At 44.1% G+C, this 16,097-nt stretch overlaps 1 protein-coding gene across 3 annotated transcripts in view; it reads right to left on the bottom strand.

The window, feature by feature from the left end:
- sfxn2 (sideroflexin 2) overlaps positions 1–16,097 on the bottom strand; it is a 142,104-nt gene that overhangs the window by 13,112 nt on the left and 112,895 nt on the right. For all 3 annotated transcript variants that reach the window (XM_063071286.1, XM_063071284.1, XM_063071285.1), the window contains one exon: positions 12,497–12,546. In XM_063071286.1, the coding sequence (XP_062927356.1) occupies positions 12,497–12,546 (50 nt within the window). The remainder of the gene's footprint in view (positions 1–12,496; positions 12,547–16,097) is intronic.

The raw sequence follows: 16,097 nt of genomic DNA, 5'->3' as shown, positions 1-16,097 counted from the left end.
AAAAACCTGGGCAACACTTTCCAGGTGCAGTGACAGGCTCTCCTCTCTCCGGTACAGAGCAAGAGAAAAAGAGAAAAAATAGTAGACAACTCAGCCTCTTAACCCTGCTGTTTAATTTCGTAAGATCATGGCTGATACCAATGAGATCTCAAGTCCACATTTCCATATATCTGTGGTAATCTTTCAGCACCTTCCCAAACATGAATACATCCATCTCAGGCCCAATCCTAACTTCTGGTCTTGTGAGAGGTCCAGTCATATTCCCCCCGTGGCTATATAGCTTTCGTCTCACATCACAAAGGCATGCAGATTGATTGGCTGACTGGCTATTGTAAATTGCCAGCAGTGTACAGAATGTGATAACTTGAGGGAACAGGGGAGAATAGATAATGAGTGAAAATTAGTGGGGGGGGGCGGGGGTTCAGACTGCTCACTAAACCTGGGGGCAAATGGTCAACTTGTATGCTTTATGAATATATGAACCAAAAAATGGAGTTTCACATTCTTTCCATTTAACACTCCATATGCCAGATCTTTGCCCACTCGTGTCACTATTCATATCCCTTTGTACTCTCCTCATATCCCCTTCTTCCTTATCTGTCTTTCCATTATCAGCTAATTTAGCAATCCTACCTTTGCAATCTGCACCCAAATCATACATACAATTTGTAAAACACTGAAGTCCCAGCACTGATTGCTCATGCACTCTGCTCTTGCTAAATGACGAAAGGCCCGTTCAGGGTTGCTCACAGTTTTCTGTGAGCCAGCCAAACCTCTATCCACACCACAAGGTTACTTCTTACAGCGTGAGCTTTCATTTCTGCCTGAACCTTTGATGCAGCAATTTATCAGATGCTTTCTTGAAATCTAATCTCGTACAACCACCAATTCCCCTTTATCCAATGCATTTTATTTCTTCAAAGACCTCAATCTGGCCAAACTTGGTTTTCTTTTCATAAAATCGTTCAGACATTGCCTAATTTCTTTCTTTGATCTTTTCTGTGCCCTGCTCTATCTTCTAATATTTTTCCTACAACAGATATCCAGCTAAATGGCCCGTTGTTTCCAGTCTCCCTCCGTTTCTGAATAAAAGAGCAACATTTGTTCTTTTCCACTCTGCTGGAACATTCCCTGACTGTAGGGGATTTTCGATTAAAAACTTCACAAACCGGATGAATAAGCAGACAGTAGAGGGACGAAAATGTCAGGTCGAGTGGCAAAGTTAAAAGCCAAAGATGATCTGTGTTGTGCATAAACATCCCTGGTCATCAGATCATCACACATTGATTGTGAACCGCATGCAGTGGATTTAGGATAAACCAAGGACTGTGTGCAGCTGTTGCACTTACTAAAACTCAGGGGTCTTTGGTTAATGGTGGAGGTCCATGGCATAAAAACTCAGGGGTCTTTGGTTAATGGTGGAGGTCCATGGCATAAAAAGGTTGGGAATCCCTCCTATAACTCTGTCTGTAGTCAGATTGAACACAGAACATCTTACACATTAATGAAGATTGTCCACTCACTACAAGAACTCAGAGGCAGCAGTAGGTCACCTGACACCTCAAGCCCGGCCTCGCAGTTCAATACCATCAAAACTGAGCTGCAAAGATGTCTAGACTTGATCATAGCTCTCAATTCACCCAATCTTCCAAAATGGAAACTCAGCCAGCTCCGTCACGGGCACTGGCCTCCCCAACATCGAGGACATCACCAAAAGGCGATGCCTCTTTGAGGTCCCTGACCACCCAGGACATGCCACTTCTCATTAGCACCAATAAGGCTCAGAAGCCTTAAGATCCACACTCAACATCTTATCAGCAGTTTCTTCACTCCGCCATCAGACTCCTCAATGGTCCATTAACTCATGAATGCTACCTCACTATTCTTCTCTCTTTTTACATTTATTTATTGTTAAGATATTTTGTATTGAAACTTAATAGCGGTTTTTATGCATTACACAGTACTGCTGCCACAAAACAGCCAATTTACGGCCTACAGTATGTCCGTGATAACAAAGCTGACTCTGATCCAATGATCTGGCTTCCCCAACCACACAGGACAGAAAATCCCACAGATTCAGCACCTTCTCCAAGAAGAAGTTCATACACAGCTTGATCTTTATGACCATTTTTTCCTTATACTAGCGCCCCCTAGTTTGAGTCTCTCTCACTGGTGGAAATTATCTCAATTTTGAAAAAGGATCTGGTGCTTTCCCATCGTGTATGATGAATAAACTCTTCTCGGACTTCCAGCCGGGTACAGGTATCGATTATAACCAACATTTTGATGGCAAACTCTGACATCTCCTTCAGGGATGATGCCTGGGCATGTCTAGTCTGGTGGTATTTATACCCCCGTAGTCCATTCCTCATCACGTTTCCGCTCTCCCACCTTGTTTACAATCAAATTCTAGTTCTTACTTAGAGTGAGACCTTCGTCTTTGTTAAAGTTCTTTTCCTGTAGTTTTATTTCAATGGCTTCCTTTACCAGGTGGTCCCAAAAGCCATTGGTGCAGCATTCGATGTACCATCAAAGTCAATCCTATGGCCATTGCAAATGCAATGTTTAGCTACCAACCATTTCTCTGGGTAACCCAAAAGGATACACCTCCTGTGCTCCGGAGAAATCAGCTGCGTTTGCAATGGCCATATCCGGCTGGCAGCCCGAGACAAGTTCATCTGAATTCTTGTCCTGTCATGTTCCCTGAGGATTTTATTCATTTCAGTAAGATCACCCCTCATTCTGCTAATAAAGAACACAGATCCAAAATCTTTCATCATTCATGACAGGACAATCTCTCCCCCTCTTCTTTTTCTTCCATTCCCCTCTCACCCTTTCTCCCCTCCTTATCCACCCAAAACCTCCCTCTCATTTTCTCCTCCTCACCTTTCTCCCAGGGTCCGCTGTCCTCTCCTATCAAATTCCTTATTCTTCAGTCCTGTATCTCTTCCGCCAGCTTCTCATTTCATTCTCCCTCCCTCACCCACCTTCCCCCTCACCTATCACCTACCAGCTTGTACTCCTTCCCCTGTCCTCCACCCACCACTTATTCTGGCTTGAGCTCACTGTCTGTCCAGTCCTGGTGAAAGGTCTCGGCCTGAAACGTTGCCTGTTCATTCCCCTCCATGGATCCTGCTTTTCCTACACAGTTCCTCCAGTATTTACTGTGTGTTGCTCAAGATTTCGGACACCTGCAGCATCTCTTGTGTTATCTCTTCAGGGCTGCCTCCTATATCCTCTCCCAAATGAAGAGTGCAGAACTGTACAAGATGTTCCAGGTCACCAACACCCCGTGCCATTGAAACAATATTCTGTCTGTAACTTCCAACCCCTTGCAATGAAGAACAACTTTTCATTGTGTTCCAATCTACAAATCCTTTCTGTACCTGGCTGCCAACACCTAGATCTCCCCGGAAAGTAATAAAGGTGTAGTATTAAAGAAAGGACATTGAAATGTTGAGTAGTGGGATGTTCAGACTAGAATTTGAGACAGGGCAAGTCAGCTTACAGTAAATTGTCAACAACTGAACAGCAATGAACAGTGTAAATGGGAAGGTCCCAGCTTACAACCACAGACCCACAATGAAAATAATAGTCAAACGAAACATACAGTTGTCAATGCCGTTTGGTTGTCAGGGCAGAACAGATGATCTACGTGAGCTGACTAAAACTAGGTGACATAGCCTTAAAATTTGGGGGAGTAGATATAGGACGGAGCTGAGGAGGAACTGCTTTTCCCAGAGAGTGGTGAATCTGTGGAATTCTCTGCCCAACGAAGCAGTGGAAACTACCGTAAATATACTTAAGCCAAGGTTGGATAGATTTTTGCATAGTGGGGGAATTAAGGGCTATGGGGAAAAGGCAGGTAGGTGGAGACGAGTCCATGGCCAGATCAGCCATGATCTTATTGAATGGTGGGGCAGGCTCGATGGGCCAGATGGCCGACTCCTGCTCCTATTTCTTATGTTCTTATGTGACTGTGGCGGCAGAATAACTTGACAGCTATTTTCTTGAAAGAGTTGAGGGTAGATTCAGGAACCGTTATTACTGACAACCATCAGGCTCCTGAGGAGGACGTGAGGGTGGGTGATAGAGCAATGGAATCAAAATCAGAGTAAGTTTATTACCAAAATATGTATGGTGTATGTTACCAAAAACTAACCTGAGATTCATTTTCTTGCAGACATTTACAGGAAAATACAATAGAATTTACAAAAATCTGTACATAAATAAAGACGGGCAAAAGTCAGCAGATGGTGGAATCTGACAGGACAGAAAGGCAGAGCATGCTAAAAATAAGGCAGATGGGGAGGGCAGATAGGAACAGATTAATGCCATAAGAACTAGGAGCAGAATTAGGCCATTTGGCCCATTGAGTCTGCTCCGCCATTTCATCACAGCTGATCCATTTCCTTTCAGCCCCGATCTCCTGCCTTCTCCCCGTAACCCTTTTTGCCCTGCCTAATCAAGAATCTATCAACTTCCGCCTTAAATATACCCAATGACTTGGCCTTGACAGTCACTGGTGGCAATGAATACCACAGATTCACCACTCTTTGGCTAAAGAAATTCCTCCTCATCTCCATTCTAAATGGACTTCCTTCTATTTTGAGGCTCTGTCCTCTGGCCTTAGACTCCCCACCATAGGAAACATCTTCTCCACATCCACTCCATCAAGACTTTCAACATTCAATACGTTTCAATCAGATTCCCCCCTCTCTACTGAATTCCAGTGAGTACAGGCCCAGAAACATCAAACACTCTTCATATGACAAACCATTCAGTCATGGAATCATTTTCGTGAACCTCCTTTGAACCCTCTCCAATGTCAGTTTATCATTTCTTAGATAAGGGGCCCAAGATGGCTTAAAATACTCTGTGAGGCATCACAGGGCTTTATAAAGCCTCAACATTACATCCATGCTTTTATATTCTAGTCCTCTCAAAATGAATGCTAACATTGCATTTTTCTTCCTCACCACCTCAACCTACAAATTAACCTTCAGGGAATTCTGCGCAAGAACTCCCAAGTCCCTGTGCACCTCTGATTTTTTAATTTCTCTCCCCTTTTAGAAAACTGTCTATGCTTTAATTTCTTCTACCAAAGTACATGACCATACACTTCCCGACACTGTATTCCACCTGCCACTTCTTAGCCCTTTCTCCTAATCCAAGTCCTTCTGTAGCCCCTCTGCTTCCCCAACACTACCTGCCCCTTTGCGTATCTTTGTATCATCCACACACTTGGCCACAAAGCCATCAATCTGTCATCTAAATCACTGACATATAACATAAAAAAGAATTGGTCCCACACAGACCCTTGTGGAACACTGCTAGTCACCGGCAACCAATCAGCAAAGGCTCCCTTTATTCCCACTCTTTGCTTCCCGCCAATTAGCCAGTGCTTTATCCATGCTAGAATCTTTCCTCTTAACTTGTCAAGTCCCTTGTCAAAGACGTTCTGAAAATCCAAGAACACAACATCCACCAATTCTCCTTGTTTGTCTAAACTGCTTTATTTTTTCAAAGGATTCCAACAGATTTGTCAGGCAACATTTTCCCTTAAGAAAACCATGCTGACTTCAGTTTATTTTATCATGTACCTCCAAATACCCCGAACCCATATCCTTAACAATCAACTCCAACATCTTCCCAACCACTAGGTCAGAATAACTGGCCTATAATTTCCTTTCTTCTGTCTCTCTTGCTTCTTGAAGAGTTAAGTGACATTTGCAATTTTCCAGTCCTTCGGAACCATGCCAGAATCCAGCGATTCTTAAAATATCATTACTATTGCCTCCGCAGTCTCCTCAGCCACCTCTTTCAGAACCCTGGGGTGTAGACTGTGTGGCCCAAATGACTAATCTACCTTCAGAATCAAAGTCAGGTTTAATATCGCCAGAACATGTTGTGAAATTTGTTAACTTTGTGAGGAGTAGAAGCTGTTCCTGATCATTGAGAGTGTTCCTTCAGGTTTCTGTACCTCCTTCGTGATGGGAGCAATGAGAAGTGGGCATGTCCTGGGTGGCCAGGGTCCTTAATGATGGATGCCACCTTTTTGAGACACCACTCCTTGAAGGCATCTTGGATACTACGGAAGCTAGTGCCCATGATGGAGCTGACTAATTTTACAGTTCTCTGCAACATACTTCGATCCTGTGCAGTAGCTACCCCCCCAGCCCACCCCACCCCTTCCCCTACCAGACGCTGATGCAGCCAGTCAGAATGCTCTGCATAGTACACCTACAGAAATGTTTGAGTGTTGTAGGTGACATACCAAATCTCCTCAAACTCCTAATGACATATAGTCACCCTCTTGCCTTCTTTATGCTATGTCGATATGCTGGTACCAGGTTAGATCCTCAGAGATCTTGACACTCAGGACTTGAAATTGCTCATGCTCTACTTTTGATTTCTGAATGGACATTGAACCCATTAACACTACCTTACTTTTTAAAAAATATATATATTATTTCTGGTTTTGCACTATTTTTAATCGATTCAATATACATGTACTGTACATATTTACTTCAATTGATTTGTTTATTTATTTATTTTCTTTCTATATTATCACTGTAGTGCTGCTGCTAAGTTAACAAATTTCAGGACAGATGCTGGTGATAATAAAGCTGATTCTGACATTGAGTGCAGGGTTGTTGCTGTGACACCACTCAGCTAGCTGATCCATCTCACTCCTGTACACCCTCTTGTCACCACCTGAGATTCTGCCAACAACGGTTACATCACCAGCAAATTTACAGATGACATTTGAGCTGTGCCTGGCCACATAGTCATGGGTGTAGAGAGAGTAGAGCAGTGGGCTAAGCACACACCCCGGAGGTGCACCAGTGTTGATCGTCAGCGAGGTGGAGACATTATCTCCAATCCATACTGATTGTGGTTTTCCAGTTAGGGAGTCAAGGATCCAGTTGCAGAGGGAGGTACAGAGGACCAGGTTCTGTAGCTTTTTGATCAGGACTGTAGGAATGACGATGTTAAATGCTGAGCTATAGTCAATAAACAGCATCCTGACATTGGTATTTGCATTTTCCAGGTGATCCAAGGCCATGTGGAAAGCCACTAAGATCGCATTTGCTGTAGACCTATTTTGGCGATAGGCGAATTACAGTGGGTCCAAGTCATTGCTGAGGCAAGAGTTGATTCCAGCCATGACCAACCTCTCAAGGCATTTCATCACTGTAGATGTGAGTGCTACTGGATGATATCGTTAAGGCAGCTCACACTGCTTTTCTTGGGCACTGGTATAATTGTTTACCTTTTGAAGCAGGTGGGAACTCCCAACCGTAGCAGTGAGGGATTGAAAATGTCTTTGAACACACCCACCAGTTGGTTGGCACAAGTTTTCAGAGCCTTACCAGGTACTCCATTGGGGCCTGCTGCCCTGCGAGGGTTTACCCTCCTGATAGACAGCCTGATGTCAGCCTCCGAGACAGAGATCTCAGGGTCAGTGAGTGTAGCAGGGATCTTCACAGCTGCGGGGTTTTATTCTCCCTGTCAAAGCGGGAATAGAAGGCGTTGTGATCATCTGGTAATGAAGCGTTGCTGCCATTCATGCTATTGGGTTTCACTTTGTAGGAAGTAATGTCCTGCAAGCCCTGCCAGAGTTGACGTGCATCCGATGTCACCTCCAACCTTGTTCAGAATTGTTTTATCGTTCTTGAAGTAGCCCTCCCAAGTCACACCTGGTTTTCTTGTACAGACCTGGGTCACCAGACTTAAATGCCACAGATTTAGCCCTCAGCAGACGCTGAGCCTCCTGGTTCATCCATGGCTTTTGGTTTGGAAATGTACAGTAAGCTTTCGTAGGGATACACTCATCCACACAGGTTTTAATGAAGTCGGTAACGACTGTGACATACTCATCCAGGCTCGAAGATGAATCCCTGAATACAGTCCAGTCCGCTGATTCAAAGCAGTCCTGTAGGCGCTCCTGTGCCTCCCTTGTCCATACCTTCTTGATCCTCACTACTGGTGTTACAGTCTTCAGTCTCTGCCTATACTCAGGGAGTAGAAGTACAGCTGGGTGATGAGATTTTTCAAAGTGTGGGCACGGGACAGCACAATAAGCGTTCTTGGTGGTGATGTAACAGTGGTTCAGTGTGTTGCTTCCTCTGGTACTAGGTGATTTGTTGGTAGTAATTATTTAGAGACTTTTTCAAGCTGGCCTGGTTAAAATCCCTCAAAATGATGGGGAAGGCATCAGGGTATGCTGTTTCATGCTTGTTGATTACATCGCTCAGTTCGTCTAGACCCTGTTTGACACTGGCATGAGGTGGGACGTACACTACTACCAAAACAATTGCTAAAATCTCCCACGGTAGGTAAAATTGTTGGCACTTGATCCCAAGATGTTCCAGGTCTGGCGAACAGGACTGGGACAGTACCACCATGTTCAATCACTCCAGCACCCCTGGCTTTGAAAGACTCAGCAGTCCCACCTTGGCAGTGTATTGTGAACCCGTCAATCTGAATCGCTATGTTGGGAGTGGAAAGGGTTAACCAAGATTCTGTGAAACAAGAGACCCAAGTGGTCCTAATGTCCCTCTGATACAGCGCCCTAGCTCTGAGATCTTCATTTTTATTTACCAGAGACCGTACGTTCACCAGCAAGATAGTCGGTATTCTGAGTCAAAAACTTCATTTTTTAAACATCCTTTTAGCCCAGCACGATGACCTCTCTTCTTTTGCCATCTTAAAGGGGCAGCGTGTTGACCAGAGTCCGATCCATTTCCTCCAGCTTTGAGTAGTGACAGATTGTTTAATCACATTTAAACGTCATTACTAACCGTACACACCTTAGACATAGTTATGGTTCTTAACTGTTGCAGGCTGAAATGGGAGTATTTGACGGTTTCCATCATTTCTGTCGGTGCTGCTACCTGATTCACCCTTACTGATGGCATCCTGGAAGTAGATTCTGACCCTTCCACTTCCCAGGAACCTTCTTCTTGCAGGTTCACTCACTTCTGCCCCCTGACACTCTCGAATTTCCAGCATTCTGCTAGTGTCTTCCACAATGAAGACTGATGCAAAATACTTATAGTCAGTTCTTTCGCCATTTCCTTGTCCCCCATTACTATCTCTCCACATCATTTTATTTATCTGAAGAAACTTTTGGATTTCTCTTCAATATTATTGGCCAGCTTACCTTTGTATTCCACCTTTTCCTTTCTTATGATTTTTTTAGTTGCCTTCTGTTGGCTTTTATAAGCCTCCCAATCCTGTAACTTCCCACTGATTTTTACTCTATTATATGTCTTCTCTTTGGTTTTTATGTTGGTTTTGACTTCTCTTGTCAGCCACGGTTGTGCTATTCTTTCTTTAGAATGCTTCTTCATCCTTGGGATGTATCTATCCTGTGCCTTCCGAATTACTCCCAGAAACACTAGCTGTTACTGCTCTGCCGTCATTCCAGCTAGTGTTTCCTTCCAATCGATTTTTGCCAGCTCCTCTCCATTGCCTCTGAAATTCCCTTTGCTCCACTGTAGTACTGACACAACTGACGTTAGCTTCCCCTTCTCAAATTGCAGGGTGAATTCTGTCATATTCTATCACGATCTATTTCCCCTAAGGTTTCCTCTCTTACAAATTCCAGTTCATTGCACAGCACCCAATCCAGAATTGCTGATCATTTAGTGGGCTCTACCATCAGCTGCTCCAAAAAGCCATTTCACAGGCATTCCACGAACCCCTGCTTTTGGGATCCAGCACTAACTTGATTTCCTCAATCTAACTGTATATTGAAGTCCCCTATGACTATTGTAACATTGCCCTTTTGACATGCATTTTCTATCTCCCATTGTAATTTATAGACCACAACTTTGCTACCATTTGGAAGTCTTTATATAACTCCCATCAGGGGGTCTTTTTACCCTTGCAGTTTCTTAGCTTTAAACACAATGATTCTACACCTTCCAATCCTATGTCACAAAATACTCTGCAGATGCTGGGGTCAAAGCAACACACAACACGCTGCAGGAACTCAGCAGGTCAGGCAGCATCCGTGGAAATGATGAGCCGACGTTTTGGGCCAGAACCCTTCGTCAGGACTGTAGAGGGAAGGGGCAGAGGCCCTATAAAGAAGGTGGGGGGAGGGTGGGAAGGAGAAGGCTGGTAGGTTCCAGGTGAAAAACCAGTAAGGGGAAAGATAAAGGGGTGGGGGAGGGAAAGCAGGGACCTCTTTCTAATGATTTAATTTAATCTTTCACCAACAGATCCACGCCACCCCCTCTGTCCTTTGAGGTACAATGTGTATGCTTGGATGTTAAGCTCCCAGCTATAAACTTCTTTCAGCCACGATTCAGTGATGTCCACACCACCATCCCTGACAATCTGTAACTCTGCTACAAAATCAGCTACTTTATTCCTTATACTGCCTGCATTCAAATATAACGCCTTCAGTCCTGTATTCATCACCCTTTTCGATTTTATCCGCCTTTTACACTGCAGCTCATCTTGTTGACTACAATTTTGCCCTATCATCAGCCTGTCCTTCCTAGCAGTCTCACCACACACTGCCTCTGTAAACCAAATACCCCATCCTCAGGACGTCCTGCTGAAGGGTCTCGGTCCAAAACGTCGACTGTACTCTTTTCCATAGATGCTGCCTGGCCTGCTGAGTTCCTCCAGCACTGTGTGTGTGTGTGTGTGTGTGTGTGTGTGTGTGTGTGTGTGTGTGTGTGTGTGTGTGTGAGTGAGATGCTCGGATTTCCAGCATCTGCAGATTTTCCCTCGCTTGTGATCAGCTCTATCACTCTGGCTCCCATCTCCCTGCCTGCTGAGGATGGGGTAGTTGGTTTGCAAACAGAGGCAGGGTGTAGTGAGACAGTCAGCAAGGAGATGCTGATGATCGGGTAAACTTGCAGTCAATGGAAAGAGAATTCGAATTTGAGACAGGGTAAATGGTGAAAGGTTCCAATGTCACTCTGGTGCAGCTATGTGCAGCAGGATCAGTCTGAACAGAAACACCTGGAGATAAGATTGTTTCAGCTTTTCACAGCTGGCAAGTTTAGGACCAGGTTCAGATGTGTTGAATTGTCTACCGTCACCTGACTGAGGGCACACACGGAGAATTAAAATCTTTCAACATGCTGAATGGGGAAACAAATGACACCAGGGAGGCAGTGGGCGGGGGGAGCCTTGATCTTTCTCACTGTACTAGAAGTGAGGTGGGAAGAGGAAAGAGTTTCTGCAGACAAAACCAGTAACTACCATTACCTGTACAACTGTTGGTCAAACTTTTCAGTTTAAATTACATCACAAATAGAATTTTACAGCAGTGAAAAAGTTGAGCTGGAAAGGGAGTGTGGCTTAATCACACCGTCAGATTAATGTCAAAATTGTTCTTACAGAGTCATAAAGGTCCAACTCTTCCATACCAACCAAGGGATCTGAGCCAGTCTCACTTACCGGTGTTTGGCCCATAAGCCTCTCATCCTTTCCTATCCGTGCCCCTGTCCAATTGTCTCTTAAATGCTGAAACCGTACCTGCCTCTACCACTTCCTCCAACTGCGGATTCCACATACCCACCACCATCTTTGTAAACACCTGCCCCTCAAGTTTCAGGATTGAAAGAGTAAAGAGAAGATTTACAAGCATATGGCTTGAAGTCTTGAGGACCTGAGTTCTAGGGAAAGGTTGAACAGGTTAGGACATTATTCCCTGAAGTGTAGGAGAATGAGGGGAAATTTGACACGAAGTGTGCATGATTATGAGGGGTACAGATAGGGAAAATGCAAACAGGTTTTTCTGCCGAGATTGGGTGAGACTAGAACTGGAGGTCATGGGTTAAGGGTGAAGGTGAAATATTTCAGGGGAACATGATGGGGAACTTCTGCATTCAGAGGGTGGTGCAAGGAGAACGAGCTGCCAGAGGAGGCAGTGCCGGTTCGATTTCAACATTTAACAGAAATTTGGGAGGCACGATGACTTGGAGGTATGGAGGGTGATAGTTCAGGTGCGAGTCGATGGGATTAGGCAGAATAACAGTTTGGCATGGACTAGACGGGCCGAACAGCCTGTTTCTGTGCTGTAGTGCTCCATGACTATCACAATCTTTCCCTGAGAACCTTTGAACCCTCTCAGCTTAAACCTATAATGTCTAGTTTTAAATGTCTTATGTTTTAGGCTTAAGAGTCACTAAGTATCTTTAGTGTACACTTTGTAAACATTTATTAAGATTACCATATCCTAAAATTATTAGCAAAATGATTATGAGTATTTTATTCAAAAAATATCTTCAAAACTGCAACAGGTTTGATTAGGCGATTATATTGATTACTGTAATAAAGCTCATTTTCTGCTGTAATAACAAAATAGCTTTGACTAAAATAAAGTTTTAAAAAACAAGTTGCCCAACTGTGCTGATACCTAGCAGATTTTCTGATAAGCGATCAGTTTGAGGAATGTACGAGGGAGAACATACTTGCCAAACAAAAGGCATCAAAGAATTTAAAGAACAGCACATTCACTTACAAGCATCCAACCAGCGTCACTTGCAGTGGGGCATGAAGGAACTTAATCCTCTGCAAACAAAAAGCAGAAAGATAAATGTGAGATTAAAAATGCAAAGGGTCAACCCTGACAGCCACATGAAGTAGTAGTGATCTCACCTGGTAGGCGCTTTGTGAAAAATGAAAAATAGTTCATTTTACTGTCCTCAGATTCCCTAAGGATAGCAAAACATGTTGCTGTAGAGGCTGTGAACTTCAAAGTTCACGTTTCTTGTTATTCAATGATAGACATGTATACAGCTAAATGAAACATTCTACCTCTGGGAACAAGGTGCAAAACACAGTATATATAGTCACACGCAGCATATATAATCGGCTGGTGGCGTAGTGGCATCAGTGCTGGACTTCGGGGTGAGAGATCCGGAGTTCGAATCCGGCCGGCTCCCTTGCAATCCGTGCCTGGGTTGAGTGTCAAGCTAACAACTCGAACTTGTTTTAAAAAAGAAACCTGGAGAGGGATGGGCTCCGCCAGGACACGCCGTACGACCAGTATACCCAAAAAAAAGCTCGTCATGACGGCGCCCCGACGACTCCATCAGGAGTTAAGGGCGCACACACACAGTTATATAGTTAGTCATACTTTATTGATCCCGAGGGAAATTGGTTTTCGTTACAATTGCAGCATAAATAATTAAATAGTAATAAAACTATACATAACTAAATAGTAATATGTAAATTATGCCAGGAAATAAGTCCAGGACCAGCCTATTGGCTCAGGGTGTCTGACCCTCCAAGGAAGGAGTTGTAAAGTTTGATGGCCACAGGGAGGAATGACTTCCTATGACACTCTGTGTTGCATCTCGGTGGAATGAGTCTCTGGCTGAATGTACTCCTGTGCCCAACCAGTCCATTATGTAGTGGATTACAATTCACATACAGTCACAAAATAATATTAACAAGTCCCTGAGTGGCGTGGCCTAAGACTGACAGGTTGATATAAAATGTGAGGTGTATGTTTATGTAAGACAGGATAATGTTACTGACACTATTATAATAACCAAGCAGTCATATAAATAGGTGAAACAGCAGCAATAAAAGATGGAAAGTGCTCAGTGCAGGATGAGAGTGTGTCTGAGGGGGAGGACGGCAGGTTGTTTAAATAGTGTGCATATGTGTGTTGGGTGGGTGTTATGAAGTCTAACACTCGGGAGGAAGTAGCTGTTACTGGAGGCTGTGAACTTGTGGAGTTCAGGAACCCAGTGGAAGGAGACCGATGACTGGATTATTGGTGTTTGGAGGAATGGAGGGAGGAGGTGTTGTGGGATGATCATTCTGGAATGATTCCAGTCATTTGGCTGGAAGTAAATACACTGGCTTGGAATCTGACTACCACTTGCAAGGATACAACAAACAGTTCAAGTTCAAGTCTATTGTCAAGAACGTTATACAGCTAAACCAAACATCCTTCCTTTGGGGCCAAGGTGAAAAACCACAGTACATAGAGTCACACATAGCACATCTAGTTACGTTACAGCACATACAGTGACAAATAATATGAACACAAGTCCCTGAGCAGCACAGCCTGAAGTTTGTTGCTGCACGAGATGTTGTCCTGGAGCCATGTTTCTGTAAGAATAAACACACAGCAGTTCCTCATCTCGTGCTGGGTCAGTTGCAGAAGGAAGTAATCCAGTTTCTTTTCCAAGGAGTGAACATGAGATGTTCTTGTCTATAGGCTGATTGCTTAGAAACTCGGCAGTGACAATGCCCAGTAAACAAGCCTCCTATCAGGTATGATCTTCTCTTAGGGATGCAAGAGACTGCACATACCAAGATCTGGAGCAACACACAAGATTCCGGAGGAACTCAGGTGGTCAGGCAACATCTGTGGAGGGAAATAGCCGACAGTTCAGGTTGAGACCCTTCAGCTGGACCTTCTCTTGGGTCGGTAAGTCCAGGAGTGATATTGTGAATGGCAAGGATCAGGTGCCAGGGGTCAGTGATGTGATCATCATTTGGAGTGGGGTGTGGTGGTAAACAAGTATGATCAAAGGGGCTTCGGTGGTCATTGGGCCATAAGGACCTGTTACTGTGCTGTATCTTAAATAAAAGGTTCATTTATTATCAGAGTATATAATTCTGAAACTCTTCTTCTGGGTTGTAACTTTGATAATAAGTGAACCTTTTATTTAAGATACAGTGCAGTAACGTGTCCTTATGGGCCAATGAACCCACATCACCCAATTACAACTAATTAACTTAAGAAGGACGAACCTGAACTGGAGAACATAGAGCACAAAAACATAACCATTTAGAAACAAAAACATAGAAAACCTACAGCACGATAGCACAACTCAGGTCCTTCGGCCCACAAAGCTGTGCTGAACATGTCCTTCCCTTAGAAATTACCTAGGGTTACTCATAACCTTCTATTTTTCTAAGCTCCATGTACCTGTCCAGGAGTCTTTTAAAAGATCCTATCGTATCTGCCTCCACTACGGTTGCCGGCAGCCCATTCCACGCACTCACCACTCTCTGTGTAAAAAACTTAACCCTGACATCTCCTCTGTACCTACTTCCAAGCACCTTAATACTATGCCTTCTCATGCTAGCAATTTCAGCCCTGGGAAAAAGCTTCTGACTATCCACACCATCAATACCTCTCATCATCTTGTACACCTCTGATCCTCCATCACTCCAAGGAGCAAAGGCTCAACCTATTCTCATAAGGCATGCTCCCCAATCTAGGCAACATCGTTGTAAATCTCCCCTACGCCCTTTCTATTTCTACATCCTTCCTATAGTGAGGTGACCAGAACTGAGCACAGTACTCCAAATGGGGTCTGACCACGGTCCTATATAGCTGCAACATTACCTCCCGGCTCTTAAATTCAATCCCACAATAGATGAAGGCCAATGCACCATATGCCTTCTTAACCACAGAGTCAACCTGCCCAGCAGCTTTGAGTGTCCTATGGATTCGGACCCCAAGATCCCTCTGATTCTATTCTGTCATCATATCTGACCTACCAAAATGAACCACCTCGGGTTTCAAGATGGCGGTGCAGTGAAAAGTCTGCTTTGCTGAGCTCAGCACCGCAACACTGATAATTTCCCATATAAGCCTACCCGTTTCAACTTTTTTTAAAATGCCCAAGTGTCAGATTTAATGACATGAACATTGATGAGTATTTTTGAGCTGTTTCAACACCATGTCATCGAAAGGTACTAAAAAGGCGGCCAAGGTGGACTGCACAGAGCGTTCGCCCGGGGCTGAGGAGCTAGCTACTACTCGCTATGCTAACACGTTGGACCTTGCTTTTCGTCAAGTAATACAGGAAGTTACGGAGAACATATCCAAAATGATGGACGAGAAGCTGGCTCCACTCTCTCTAACACTCCAGAACCACACTTTGGAGCTTAAAAATCTTGATACAAGAACGATCGAAGCCAAGGGCCGAGTCTCCGTGGTAGAAACTGTAACTGATCATACCCAAAGCCGCATCTGGGCGCTAGCAAAGCAAGTTCAAAGCCTGTCTGACTATATCGATGATCTTGAGAAGAGGTAGGAGGAAGAATATACGAATCATTGGTCTAACTGAAAGTACACAAGGCAGCCAACC

Source organism: Mobula hypostoma, chromosome 19 (assembly GCF_963921235.1).
Source record: "Mobula hypostoma chromosome 19, sMobHyp1.1, whole genome shotgun sequence".
Taxonomy (NCBI): Eukaryota; Metazoa; Chordata; class Chondrichthyes; order Myliobatiformes; family Myliobatidae; genus Mobula; species Mobula hypostoma.
This window is presented reverse-complemented; position numbering and strand designations above follow the sequence as displayed.